Raw genomic sequence first — 12,356 nt, forward strand, 5'->3', positions numbered from 1 at the left:
AGGTACAGTATACTGCACTATCTCTGCACTAAACAAGGTACAGTATACTGCACTATCTCTGCACTAAACAAGATACAGTATACTGCACTATCTCTGCACTAAACAAGGTACAGTATACTGCACTATCTCTGCACTAAACAAGGTACAGTATACTGCACTATCTCTGCACTAAACAAGATACAGTATACTACACTATCTCTGCACTAAACAAGGTAAATGTTTCAGGTAAAAGTCTAACCATGTTTCCTCTTTCACTGTTCTACAATATTAAAACGTGTATAAATACAAACATACTGTAATGTATGTTTATTTACACATAAATATGATTATTGATTGATTATGATGAGGATTCTGATTATTTACACAAATATTAACAGACCTGGTATCAATAAAATGTCAACTTAATATTGTGCTACAGTTATTCAAGTACTGTAGAGTAGATTGTTGTACAACATTTAATTAGTAAGGTAGTTAAGTTGAATACTCACTTTTAGTGTTGCACAGATCTGTATATTGTTGTCCCCTGTTGTCACTGAGAGACCTGAAGCAGTGGTCCAGCTGGTTTTGCTTAGCAGATGCCCCAGGTGGGTGGAGATTTACCTCGACCAATGGAATGGTCTAAAACTCATGCAAAACTAAAGTGCTGCACCTTACAATACCAGTGTGCTGCAGTTTACATTCTGTTAAGTTTCATTTTCCCAGCACGTACTCAATTCTAGCCAATGAGAGAATGTTGCTAGGCAAACATTATTCTACTCAGGATAAGCTAAATCCGAATTTTGATTGGGTATCGGCTGTTCAACCTTGGCTGCTTGCCAGAATCATAAGATAGGCCACATCTTTGGATAAAATGAAATGTGTTGGACACATAGAAGTCTCCTTCTGGGAAAAAAAAAGGTTACAAATTAATTTAGACTTGTAACTGTATACTGTAGTTGTAACTAACCTGGTCGCTGATCTGTTTTTGCTCTTTCCAACTCCATAGAGTACCACAGTATGAGTCACAATACCCATAAAACCCAGCTGTCAAACAGGGAAAGGGTTCCATTCATTTTTCACATAGAGGATTTTAGAAACACTTAAAATGGTAACACTATACGGTCATAACCGTGTCAAAATATGTCTTAACAACTGACATAACTTGTCATACATAACCTGTCACAACACTGTCATGACACATATATTTAGACCTATTGTGACATATCTTACATTATTTTATGGCTGGTTATGACACCTACATAAGAGTCAGAACCCACAGAACCTACCACTGTAGTTATTTTATGGCTGGTTATGACACCTACATAAGAGTCAGAACCCACAGAACCTACCACTGTAGTTATTTTATGGCTGGTTATGACACCTACATAAGAGTCAGAACCCACAGAACCTACCACTGTAGTTATTTTATGGCTGGTTATGACACCTACATAAGAGTCAGAACCCACAGAACCTACCACTGTAGTTATTTTATGGCTGGTTATGACACCTACATAAGAGTCAAACCCCACAGAACCTACCACTGTAGTTATTTTATGGCTGGTTATGACACCTACATAAGAGTCAAAACCCACAGAACCTACCACTGTAGTTATTTTATGGCTGGTTATGACACCTACATAAGAGTCAAACCCCACAGAACCTACCACACAAGGCAAAACATTCCATTACAACATATCCTTTATCATTTTCTGAAACTGACCTCTGACCATTAAATTATCATTGTAATTGCGCACACATTGATGTCATACATGCACCTTTCCCAATGCTCTGCTGCTGATGACTGGGATGAATGCAGCATTTTGTCATGAGGCTGAGAGAAACAGTCATGTTTTTTTTCATCATATATTTTAAATTAAACTCGTAGAAAATACACTTAATGACATTATTAAGAAGCATTATGACCATCCTAATCATATAAGCCAGATAGGCCTGTCAAGCCCTTATGTCAGTCATCAGTCAAAAATAGGGGTGTCTTGTCCTGCTCCTGAAATCTGCTCCTGCATTCATCCCAGTCATCAGCAACAGAGCATTGGGGTAGATGCATGTCTGACATCAATGTGTGCGCAATTACAATGATAATTGACCATTTCAGAAAATGTTATATAACACAAATCTACTGTTGACAAGTAGGAAATGGAATGTTTTGCCTTGTGTGGTAGGTTCTGTGGGTTCTGACTCTTATGTAGGTGTCATAACCAGCCATAAAATAACTACAGTGGTAGGTTCTGTGGGTTCTGACTCTTATGTAGGTGTCATAACCAGCCATAAAATAACTACAGTGGTAGGTTCTGTGGGTTCTGACTCTTATGTAGGTGTCATAACCAGCCATAAAATAACTACAGTGGTAGGTTCTGTGGGTTCTGACTCTTATGTAGGTGTCATAACCAGCCATAAAATAACTACAGTGGTAGGTTCTGTGGGTTCTGACTCTTATGTAGGTGTCATAACCAGCCATAAAATAACTACAGTGGTAGGTTCTGTGGGTTCTGACTCTTATGTAGGTGTCATAACCAACCATAAAATAACTACAGTGGTAGGTTCTGTGGGATCTGACTCTTATGTAGGTGTCATAACCAGCCATAAAATAACTACAGTGGTAGGTTCTGTGGGTTCTGACTCTTATGTAGGTGTCATAACCAGCCATAAAATAACTACAGTGGTAGGTTCTGTGGGGTTTGACTCTTATGTAGGTGTCATAACCAGCCATAAAATAACTACAGTGGTAGGTTCTGTGGGTTCTGACTCTTATGTAGGTGTCATAACCAGCCATAAAATAACTACAGTGGTAGGTTCTGTGGGTTCTGACTCTTATGTAGGTGTCATAACCAGCCATAAAATAACTACAGTGGTAGGTTCTGTGGGTTCTGACTCTTATGTAGGTGTCATAACCAGCCATAAAATAACTACAGTGGTAGGTTCTGTGGGTTCTGACTCTTATGTAGGTGTCATAACCAACCATAAAATAACTACAGTGGTAGGTTCTGTGGGTTCTGACTCTTATGTAGGTGTCATAACCAGCCATAAAATAACTACAGTGGTAGGTTCTGTGGGTTCTGACTCTTATGTAGGTGTCATAACCAGCCATAAAATAACTACAGTGGTAGGTTCTGTGGGGTTCTGACTCTTATGTAGGTGTCATAACCAGCCATAAAATAACTACAGTGGTAGGTTCTGTGGGTTCTGACTCTTATGTAGGTGTCATAACCAGCCATAAAATAACTACAGTGGTAGGTTCTGTGGGTTCTGACTCTTATGTAGGTGTCATAACCAGCCATAAAATAACTACAGTGGTAGGTTCTGTGGGTTCTGACTCTTATGTAGGTGTCATAACCAGCCATAAAATAACTACAGTGGTAGGTTCTGTGGGTTCTGACTCTTATGTAGGTGTCATAACCAGCCATAAAATAACTACAGTGGTAGGTTCTGTGGGTTCTGACTCTTATGTAGGTGTCATAACCAGCCATAAAATAACTACAGTGGTAGGTTCTGTGGGTTCTGACTCTTATGTAGGTGTCATAACCAGCCATAAAATAACTACAGTGGTAGGTTCTGTGGGTTCTGACTCTTATGTAGGTGTCATAACCAGACATAAAATAACTACAGTGGTAGGTTCTGTGGGTTCTGACTCTTATGTAGGTGTCATAACCAGCCATAAAATAACTACAGTGGTAGGTTCTGTGGGTTCTGACTCTTATGTAGGTGTCATAACCAGACATAAAATAACTACAGTGGTAGGTTCTGTGGGTTTTGACTCTTATGTAGGTGTCATAACCAGCCATAAAATAACTACAGTGGTAGGTTCTGTGGGTTCTGACTCTTATGTAGGTGTCATAACCAGACATAAAATAACTACAGTGGTAGGTTCTGTGGGTTCTGACTCTTATGTAGGTGTCATAACCAGACATAAAATAACTACAGTGGTAGGTTCTGTGGGTTCTGACTCTTATGTAGGTGTCATAACCAGCCATAAAATAACTACAGTGGTAGGTTCTGTGGGTTCTGACTCTTATGTAGGTGTCATAACCAGACATAAAATAACTACAGTGGTAGGTTCTGTGGGTTCTGACTCTTATGTAGGTGTCATAACCAGCCATAAAATAACTACAGTGGTAGGTTCTGTGGGTTCTGACTCTTATGTAGGTGTCATAACCAGCCATAAAATAACTACAGTGGTAGGTTCTGTGGGTTCTGACTCTTATGTAGGTGTCATAACCAGCCATAAAATAACTACAGTGGTAGGTTCTGTGGGTTCTGACTCTTATGTAGGTGTCATAACCAGCCATAAAATAACTACAGTGGTAGGTTCTGTGGGTTCTGACTCTTATGTAGGTGTCATAACCAGCCATATAATAACTACAGTGGTAGGTTCTGTGGGTTCTGACTCTTATGTAGGTGTCATAACCAGCCATAAAATAACTACAGTGGTAGGTTCTGTGGGTTCTGACTCTTATGTAGGTGTCATAACCAGCCATAAAATAACTACAGTGGTAGGTTCTGTGGGTTCTGACTCTTATGTAGGTGTCATAACCAGCCATAAAATAACTACAGTGGTAGGTTCTGTGGGTTCTGACTCTTATGTAGGTGTCATAACCAGCCATAAAATAACTACAGTGGTAGGTTCTGTGGGTTCTGACTCTTATGTAGGTGTCATAACCAGCCATAAAATAACTACAGTGGTAGGTTCTGTGGGTTCTGACTCTTATGTAGGTGTCATAACCAGCCATAAAATAACTACAGTGGTAGGTTCTGTGGGTTCTGACTCTTATGTAGGTGTCATAACCAGCCATAAAATAACTACAGTGGTAGGTTCTGTGGGTTCTGACTCTTATGTAGGTGTCATAACCAGCCATAAAATAACTACAGTGGTAGGTTCTGTGGGTTCTGACTCTTATGTAGGTGTCATAACCAGCCATAAAATAACTACAGTGGTAGGTTCTGTGGGTTCTGACTCTTATGTAGGTGTCATAACCAGCCATAAAATAACTACAGTGGTAGGTTCTGTGGGGTTTGACTCTTATGTAGGTGTCATAACCAGCCATAAAATAACTACAGTGGTAGGTTCTGTGGGGTTTGACTCTTATGTAGGTGTCATAACCAGCCATAAAATAACTACAGTGGTAGGTTCTGTGGGTTCTGACTCTTATGTAGGTGTCATAACCAGCCATAAAATAACTACAGTGGTAGGTTCTGTGGGTTCTGACTCTTATGTAGGTGTCATAACCAGCCATAAAATAACTACAGTGGTAGGTTCTGTGGGTTCTGACTCTTATGTAGGTGTCATAACCAGCCATAAAATAACTACAGTGGTAGGTTCTGTGGGTTCTGACTCTTATGTAGGTGTCATAACCAGCCATAAAATAACTACAGTGGTAGGTTCTGTGGGTTCTGACTCTTATGTAGGTGTCATAACCAGCCATAAAATAACTACAGTGGTAGGTTCTGTGGGTTCTGACTCTTATGTAGGTGTCATAACCAGCCATAAAATAACTACAGTGGTAGGTTCTGTGGGTTCTGACTCTTATGTAGGTGTCATAACCAGCCATAAAATAACTACAGTGGTAGGTTCTGTGGGTTCTGACTCTTATGTAGGTGTCATAACCAGCCATAAAATAACTACAGTGGTAGGTTCTGTGGGTTCTGACTCTTATGTAGGTGTCATAACCAGCCATAAAATAACTACAGTGGTAGGTTCTGTGGGTTCTGACTCTTATGTAGGTGTCATAACCAGCCATAAAATAACTACAGTGGTAGGTTCTGTGGGTTCTGACTCTTATGTAGGTGTCATAACCAGCCATAAAATAACTACAGTGGTAGGTTCTGTGGGTTCTGACTCTTATGTAGGTGTCATAACCAGCCATAAAATAACTACAGTGGTAGGTTCTGTGGGTTCTGACTCTTATGTAGGTGTCATAACCAGCCATAAAATAACTACAGTGGTAGGTTCTGTGGGGTTTGACTCTTATGTAGGTGTCATAACCAGCCATAAAATAACTACAGTGGTAGGTTCTGTGGGGTTTGACTCTTATGTAGGTGTCATAACCAGCCATAAAATAACTACAGTGGTAGGTTCTGTGGGTTCTGACTCTTATGTAGGTGTCATAACCAGCCATAAAATAACTACAGTGGTAGGTTCTGTGGGGTTTGACTCTTATGTAGGTGTCATAACCAGCCATAAAATAACTACAGTGGTAGGTTCTGTGGGGTTTGACTCTTATGTAGGTGTCATAACCAGCCATAAAATAACTACAGTGGTAGGTTCTGTGGGTTCTGACTCTTATGTAGGTGTCATAACCAGCCATAAAATAACTACAGTGGTAGGTTCTGTGGGTTCTGACTCTTATGTAGGTGTCATAACCAGCCATATAATAACTACAGTGGTAGGTTCTGTGGGTTCTGACTCTTATGTAGGTGTCATAACCAGCCATATAATAACTACAGTGGTAGGTTCTGTGGGTTCTGACTCTTATGTAGGTGTCATAACCAGCCATAAAATAACTACAGTGGTAGGTTCTGTGGGTTCTGACTCTTATGTAGGTGTCATAACCAGCCATATAATAACTACAGTGGTAGGTTCTGTGGGTTCTGACTCTTATGTAGGTGTCATAACCAGCCATAAAATAACTACAGTGGTAGGTTCTGTGGGTTCTGACTCTTATGTAGGTGTCATAACCAGCCATAAAATAACTACAGTGGTAGGTTCTGTGGGTTCTGACTCTTATGTAGGTGTCATAACCAGCCATAAAATAACTACAGTGGTAGGTTCTGTGGGTTCTGACTCTTATGTAGGTGTCATAACCAGCCATAAAATAACTACAGTGGTAGGTTCTGTGGGTTCTGACTCTTATGTAGGTGTCATAACCAGCCATAAAATAACTACAGTGGTAGGTTCTGTGGGTTCTGACTCTTATGTAGGTGTCATAACCAGCCATAAAATAACTACAGTGGTAGGTTCTGTGGGTTCTGACTCTTATGTAGGTGTCATAACCAGCCATAAAATAACTACAGTGGTAGGTTCTGTGGGTTCTGACTCTTATGTAGGTGTCATAACCAGCCATAAAATAACTACAGTGGTAGGTTCTGTGGGTTCTGACTCTTATGTAGGTGTCATAACCAGCCATAAAATAACTACAGTGGTAGGTTCTGTGGGGTTTGACTCTTATGTAGGTGTCATAACCAGCCATAAAATAACTACAGTGGTAGGTTCTGTGGGGTTTGACTCTTATGTAGGTGTCATAACCAGCCATAAAATAACTACAGTGGTAGGTTCTGTGGGGTTTGACTCTTATGTAGGTGTCATAACCAGCCATAAAATAACTACAGTGGTAGGTTCTGTGGGTTCTGACTCTTATGTAGGTGTCATAACCAGCCATAAAATAACTACAGTGGTAGGTTCTGTGGGTTCTGACTCTTATGTAGGTGTCATAACCAGCCATAAAATAACTACAGTGGTAGGTTCTGTGGGTTCTGACTCTTATGTAGGTGTCATAACCAGCCATAAAATAACTACAGTGGTAGGTTCTGTGGGTTCTGACTCTTATGTAGGTGTCATAACCAGCCATAAAATAACTACAGTGGTAGGTTCTGTGGGTTCTGACTCTTATGTAGGTGTCATAACCAGCCATAAAATAACTACAGTGGTAGGTTCTGTGGGTTCTGACTCTTATGTAGGTGTCATAACCAGCCATAAAATAACTACAGTGGTAGGTTCTGTGGGTTCTGACTCTTATGTAGGTGTCATAACCAGCCATAAAATAACTACAGTGGTAGGTTCTGTGGGTTTTGACTCTTATGTAGGTGTCATAACCAGCCATAAAATAACTACAGTGGTAGGTTCTGTGGGTTCTGACTCTTATGTAGGTGTCATAACCAGCCATAAAATAACTACAGTGGTAGGTTCTGTGGGTTCTGACTCTTATGTAGGTGTCATAACCAGCCATAAAATAACTACAGTGGTAGGTTCTGTGGGTTCTGACTCTTATGTAGGTGTCATAACCAGCCATAAAATAACTACAGTGGTAGGTTCTGTGGGTTCTGACTCTTATGTAGGTGTCATAACCAGCCATAAAATAACTACAGTGGTAGGTTATGTGGGGTTTGACTCTTATGTAGGTGTCATAACCAGCCATAAAATAACTACAGTGGTAGGTTCTGTGGGGTTTGACTCTTATGTAGGTGTCATAACCAGCCATATAATAACTACAGTGGTAGGTTCTGTGGGGTTTGACTCTTATGTAGGTGTCATAACCAGCCATAAAATAACTACAGTGGTAGGTTCTGTGGGTTCTGACTCTTATGTAGGTGTCATAACCAGCCATAAAATAACTACAGTGGTAGGTTCTGTGGGGTTTGACTCTTATGTAGGTGTCATAACCAGCCATAAAATAACTACAGTGGTAGGTTCTGTGGGGTTTGACTCTTATGTAGGTGTCATAACCAGCCATAAAATAACTACAGTGGTAGGTTCTGTGGGTTCTGACTCTTATGTAGGTGTCATAACCAGACATATAATAACTACAGTGGTAGGTTCTGTGGGTTCTGACTCTTATGTAGGTGTCATAACCAGCCATATAATAACTACAGTGGTAGGTTCTGTGGGTTCTGACTCTTATGTAGGTGTCATAACCAGCCATATAATAACTACAGTGGTAGGTTCTGTGGGGTTTGACTCTTATGTAGGTGTCATAACCAGCCATAAAATAACTACAGTGGTAGGTTCTGTGGGTTCTGACTCTTATGTAGGTGTCATAACCAGCCATAAAATAACTACAGTGGTAGGTTCTGTGGGGTTTGACTCTTATGTAGGTGTCATAACCAGCCATAAAATAACTACAGTGGTAGGTTCTGTGGGTTCTGACTCTTATGTAGGTGTCATAACCAGCCATAAAATAACTACAGTGGTAGGTTCTGTGGGTTCTGACTCTTATGTAGGTGTCATAACCAGCCATAAAATAACTACAGTGGTAGGTTCTGTGGGTTCTGACTCTTATGTAGGTGTCATAACCAGCCATAAAATAACTACAGTGGTAGGTTCTGTGGGTTCTGACTCTTATGTAGGTGTCATAACCAGCCATAAAATAACTACAGTGGTAGGTTCTGTGGGTTCTGACTCTTATGTAGGTGTCATAACCAGCCATAAAATAACTACAGTGGTAGGTTCTGTGGGGTTTGACTCTTATGTAGGTGTCATAACCAGCCATAAAATAACTACAGTGGTAGGTTCTGTGGGTTCTGACTCTTATGTAGGTGTCATAACCAGCCATAAAATAACTACAGTGGTAGGTTCTGTGGGTTCTGACTCTTATGTAGGTGTCATAACCAGCCATAAAATAACTACAGTGGTAGGTTCTGTGGGGTTTGACTCTTATGTAGGTGTCATAACCAGCCATAAAATAACTACAGTGGTAGGTTCTGTGGGGTTTGACTCTTATGTAGGTGTCATAACCAGCCATAAAATAACTACAGTGGTAGGTTCTGTGGGTTTGACTCTTATGTAGGTGTCATAACCAGCCATAAAATAACTACAGTGGTAGGTTCTGTGGGTTCTGACTCTTATGTAGGTGTCATAACCAGCCATAAAATAACTACAGTGGTAGGTTCTGTGGGTTCTGACTCTTATGTAGGTGTCATAACCAGCCATAAAATAACTACAGTGGTAGGTTCTGTGGGTTCTGACTCTTATGTAGGTGTCATAACCAGCCATAAAATACCTACAGTGGTAGGTTCTGTGGGTTCTGACTCTTATGTAGGTGTCATAACCAGCCATAAAATAACTACAGTGGTAGGTTCTGTGGGTTCTGACTCTTATGTAGGTGTCATAACCAGCCATAAAATAACTACAGTGGTAGGTTCTGTGGGTTCTGACTCTTATGTAGGTGTCATAACCAGCCATAAAATAACTACAGTGGTAGGTTCTGTGGGTTCTGACTCTTATGTAGGTGTCATAACCAGCCATAAAATAACTACAGTGGTAGGTTCTGTGGGTTCTGACTCTTATGTAGGTGTCATAACCAGCCATAAAATAATGTAAGATATGTCACAACAGGTCTAAATATATGTGTCATGACAGTGTTATGACCATATTATGACAGGTTATGTCAGCTGTTATGACATGTTAAGGCCAGGCACCACAGGCAACAATTTAGATTTAGCTTCCATCTGTCAATTTTCAGATTTGGGGATATTTTGCAACTATAGCTTCCATAAAATGTACAAATAAATCGACAAAAATGGATATAAATACTTGATTTGTTAACTACATCAAGCATACATTTAGTTTTTGTTAGCATGTTTCATGTAGAATATCAACCACTATTTTTAAAACTCATATATCATTCAAAAGCTAGTTTTCAGGCGCATTTCGTTAGCTAGCCCATAAATGGATATATCCTTTGTAGACGTAGTGCTTCACGCTGAAAAATGAGAAATTTCCTGATATCCGATTGGTTACTGGCATTTAAACACCCTTTCCGGCAACCTGATATCTCCCGCAAAGAATCCACGTAAAGAGAGACAAAATGAGAAAATCTCACCGAATACATCCACAGTATGTGAATAAAAATAGGCGATCTCAGTAAGCCAATACGAGAAGAGCAGTGAATGAAAGAAAACATTTGCCTGATCAGCGGGGTCGAGACAGTGGCAGTACAGGTAGAGGAGGAAAAGCAGGTAGCCCGGCAGCAGCGCATCGAGATGTAAATTAGTCGAGGTGAAGATGACAGATAGCAACGTTCAACCAGACAGCAGCCAGTCAACAGTTGCTTTTATTCCACGTCACAAATAAACCAATTTGTATGTGATTTGATTTGCCCTAAGTGTCTAAACGCTGGACTGAAAATCCCCATAGAGCACACGGAAGGTAATCGTGATGCATTTAGGAGGAGTGTTTACACTTCCTCCAGGCTGCAGGAGTGCTCCAGGGGAGATGGGGCATTTAATGTAAATGTGAGGATGGTTCTTTTAGCCCACGAACATGGACTTGGTTATGTAGCTCTAAAGAAAATAAGAAAGTCCTATGGATTCCTTCCTTCTCAGCTCATATCAGAGACATGACAGGAGAGTGACAGGTCATTAAAAAGGGAGAGTAGCCCATTATTGTCAGGTTCAGACTACATACACCCTGGTTCGATTCCAGGCTGTATCACAAACGGCCGTGATTGGGAGTCCCATAGGGCGGCACACTATTGGCCTATCGTCGTCCGGGTTTGGCCGGTGTAGGCCGTCAATGTAAATAAGAATTTGTTCTTAACTGACTTGCCTTAATTGACTGACTTAACTGACTTTAGTTAAATAAAGGATCAATATCATTTTTTTTGTTATAACCGTGTCATAACATGTTAGGATGCTGGGTGTCAAGTAAAATGTTACCAATAATTTCGTATGTAAAAAGATAAGATGTGTATGCACCCAGTGCCCAAGGAAGCGAAGGTAACCTGCCTAAATGATTAACGCCCCGCAGCACTCACTTCGGTAGCCATGAAGTGCTTTGAAAGGCTGACTCACATCAACAGTATCCTCCAGGAAACCCAAGACCCACTCCAATTCGCATATCGCCCCAACAGATCCACAGATGACACAATCTCAATCGCACTCTACACTGCCCTTTCCCACCTGGAGAAAAGGAACACCTATGTGAGAATGCTGTTCATTGACTACAGCTCAGCGTTCAACACCATAGTGCCCACGAAGCTCATCACTAGGCTAAGGACCCTGGGACTAAACACCTCCCTCTGCAACTGGATACTGGACTTCCTGTAGAGCCGCCCCCAGGTGTTAAGGGTAGGCAACAACACCTCTGCCACGCTGATCCTGGACTTCCTGAAGGGCCGCCCCCAGGTGTTAAGGGTAGGTAACAACACCTCTGCCACGCTGATCCTGGACTTCCTGCTGGGCCGCCCCCAGGTGTTAAGGGTAGGTAACAACACCTCTGCCACGCTGATCCTGGACTTCCTGAAGGGCTGCCCCCAGGTGTTAAGGGTAGGTAACAACACCTCTGCCACGCTGATCCTGGACTTCCTGAAGGGCTGCCCCCAGGTGTTAAGGGTAGGCAACAACACGTCTGCCACACTGATACTCAACACAGGGGCCCCACAGGGGTGTGTACTTTTTATTTTTCATATTTTTTATTTCACCTTTATTTAGCCAGGTGGACCAGTTGAGAACAAGTTCTTATTAACAACTGTGACCTGGCCAAGATAAAGCAAAGCAGTGTGACACAAACATCAACACAGAGTTTCACATGGGATAAACAAATGTACAGTCAATAACACAATAGAAGAAGTCTATGTACAGTTTGTGCAAATGTAGTAAAATTAGGGAAGTAAGGCAATAAATAGGCCTTATAGCTTCCAGCTTCAGTG

The 12,356-nt window shown here is 41.0% G+C and overlaps 1 protein-coding gene across 1 annotated transcript in view; it reads right to left on the reverse strand.

Annotated features, from left to right (window-relative positions):
- Nucleotides 1-12,356, reverse strand: part of LOC139405441 (GTPase IMAP family member 8-like) — a 34,647-nt gene that overhangs the window by 18,009 nt on the left and 4,282 nt on the right. Inside the window, exon 3 of the mRNA XM_071147771.1 lies at nucleotides 489-600. Coding sequence (XP_071003872.1) covers nucleotides 489-600 — 112 coding nt within the window. The remainder of the gene's footprint in view (nucleotides 1-488; nucleotides 601-12,356) is intronic.

This window comes from Oncorhynchus clarkii, unplaced genomic scaffold, assembly GCF_045791955.1.
Source record: "Oncorhynchus clarkii lewisi isolate Uvic-CL-2024 unplaced genomic scaffold, UVic_Ocla_1.0 unplaced_contig_2377_pilon_pilon, whole genome shotgun sequence".
Taxonomy (NCBI): domain Eukaryota; kingdom Metazoa; phylum Chordata; class Actinopteri; order Salmoniformes; family Salmonidae; genus Oncorhynchus; species Oncorhynchus clarkii.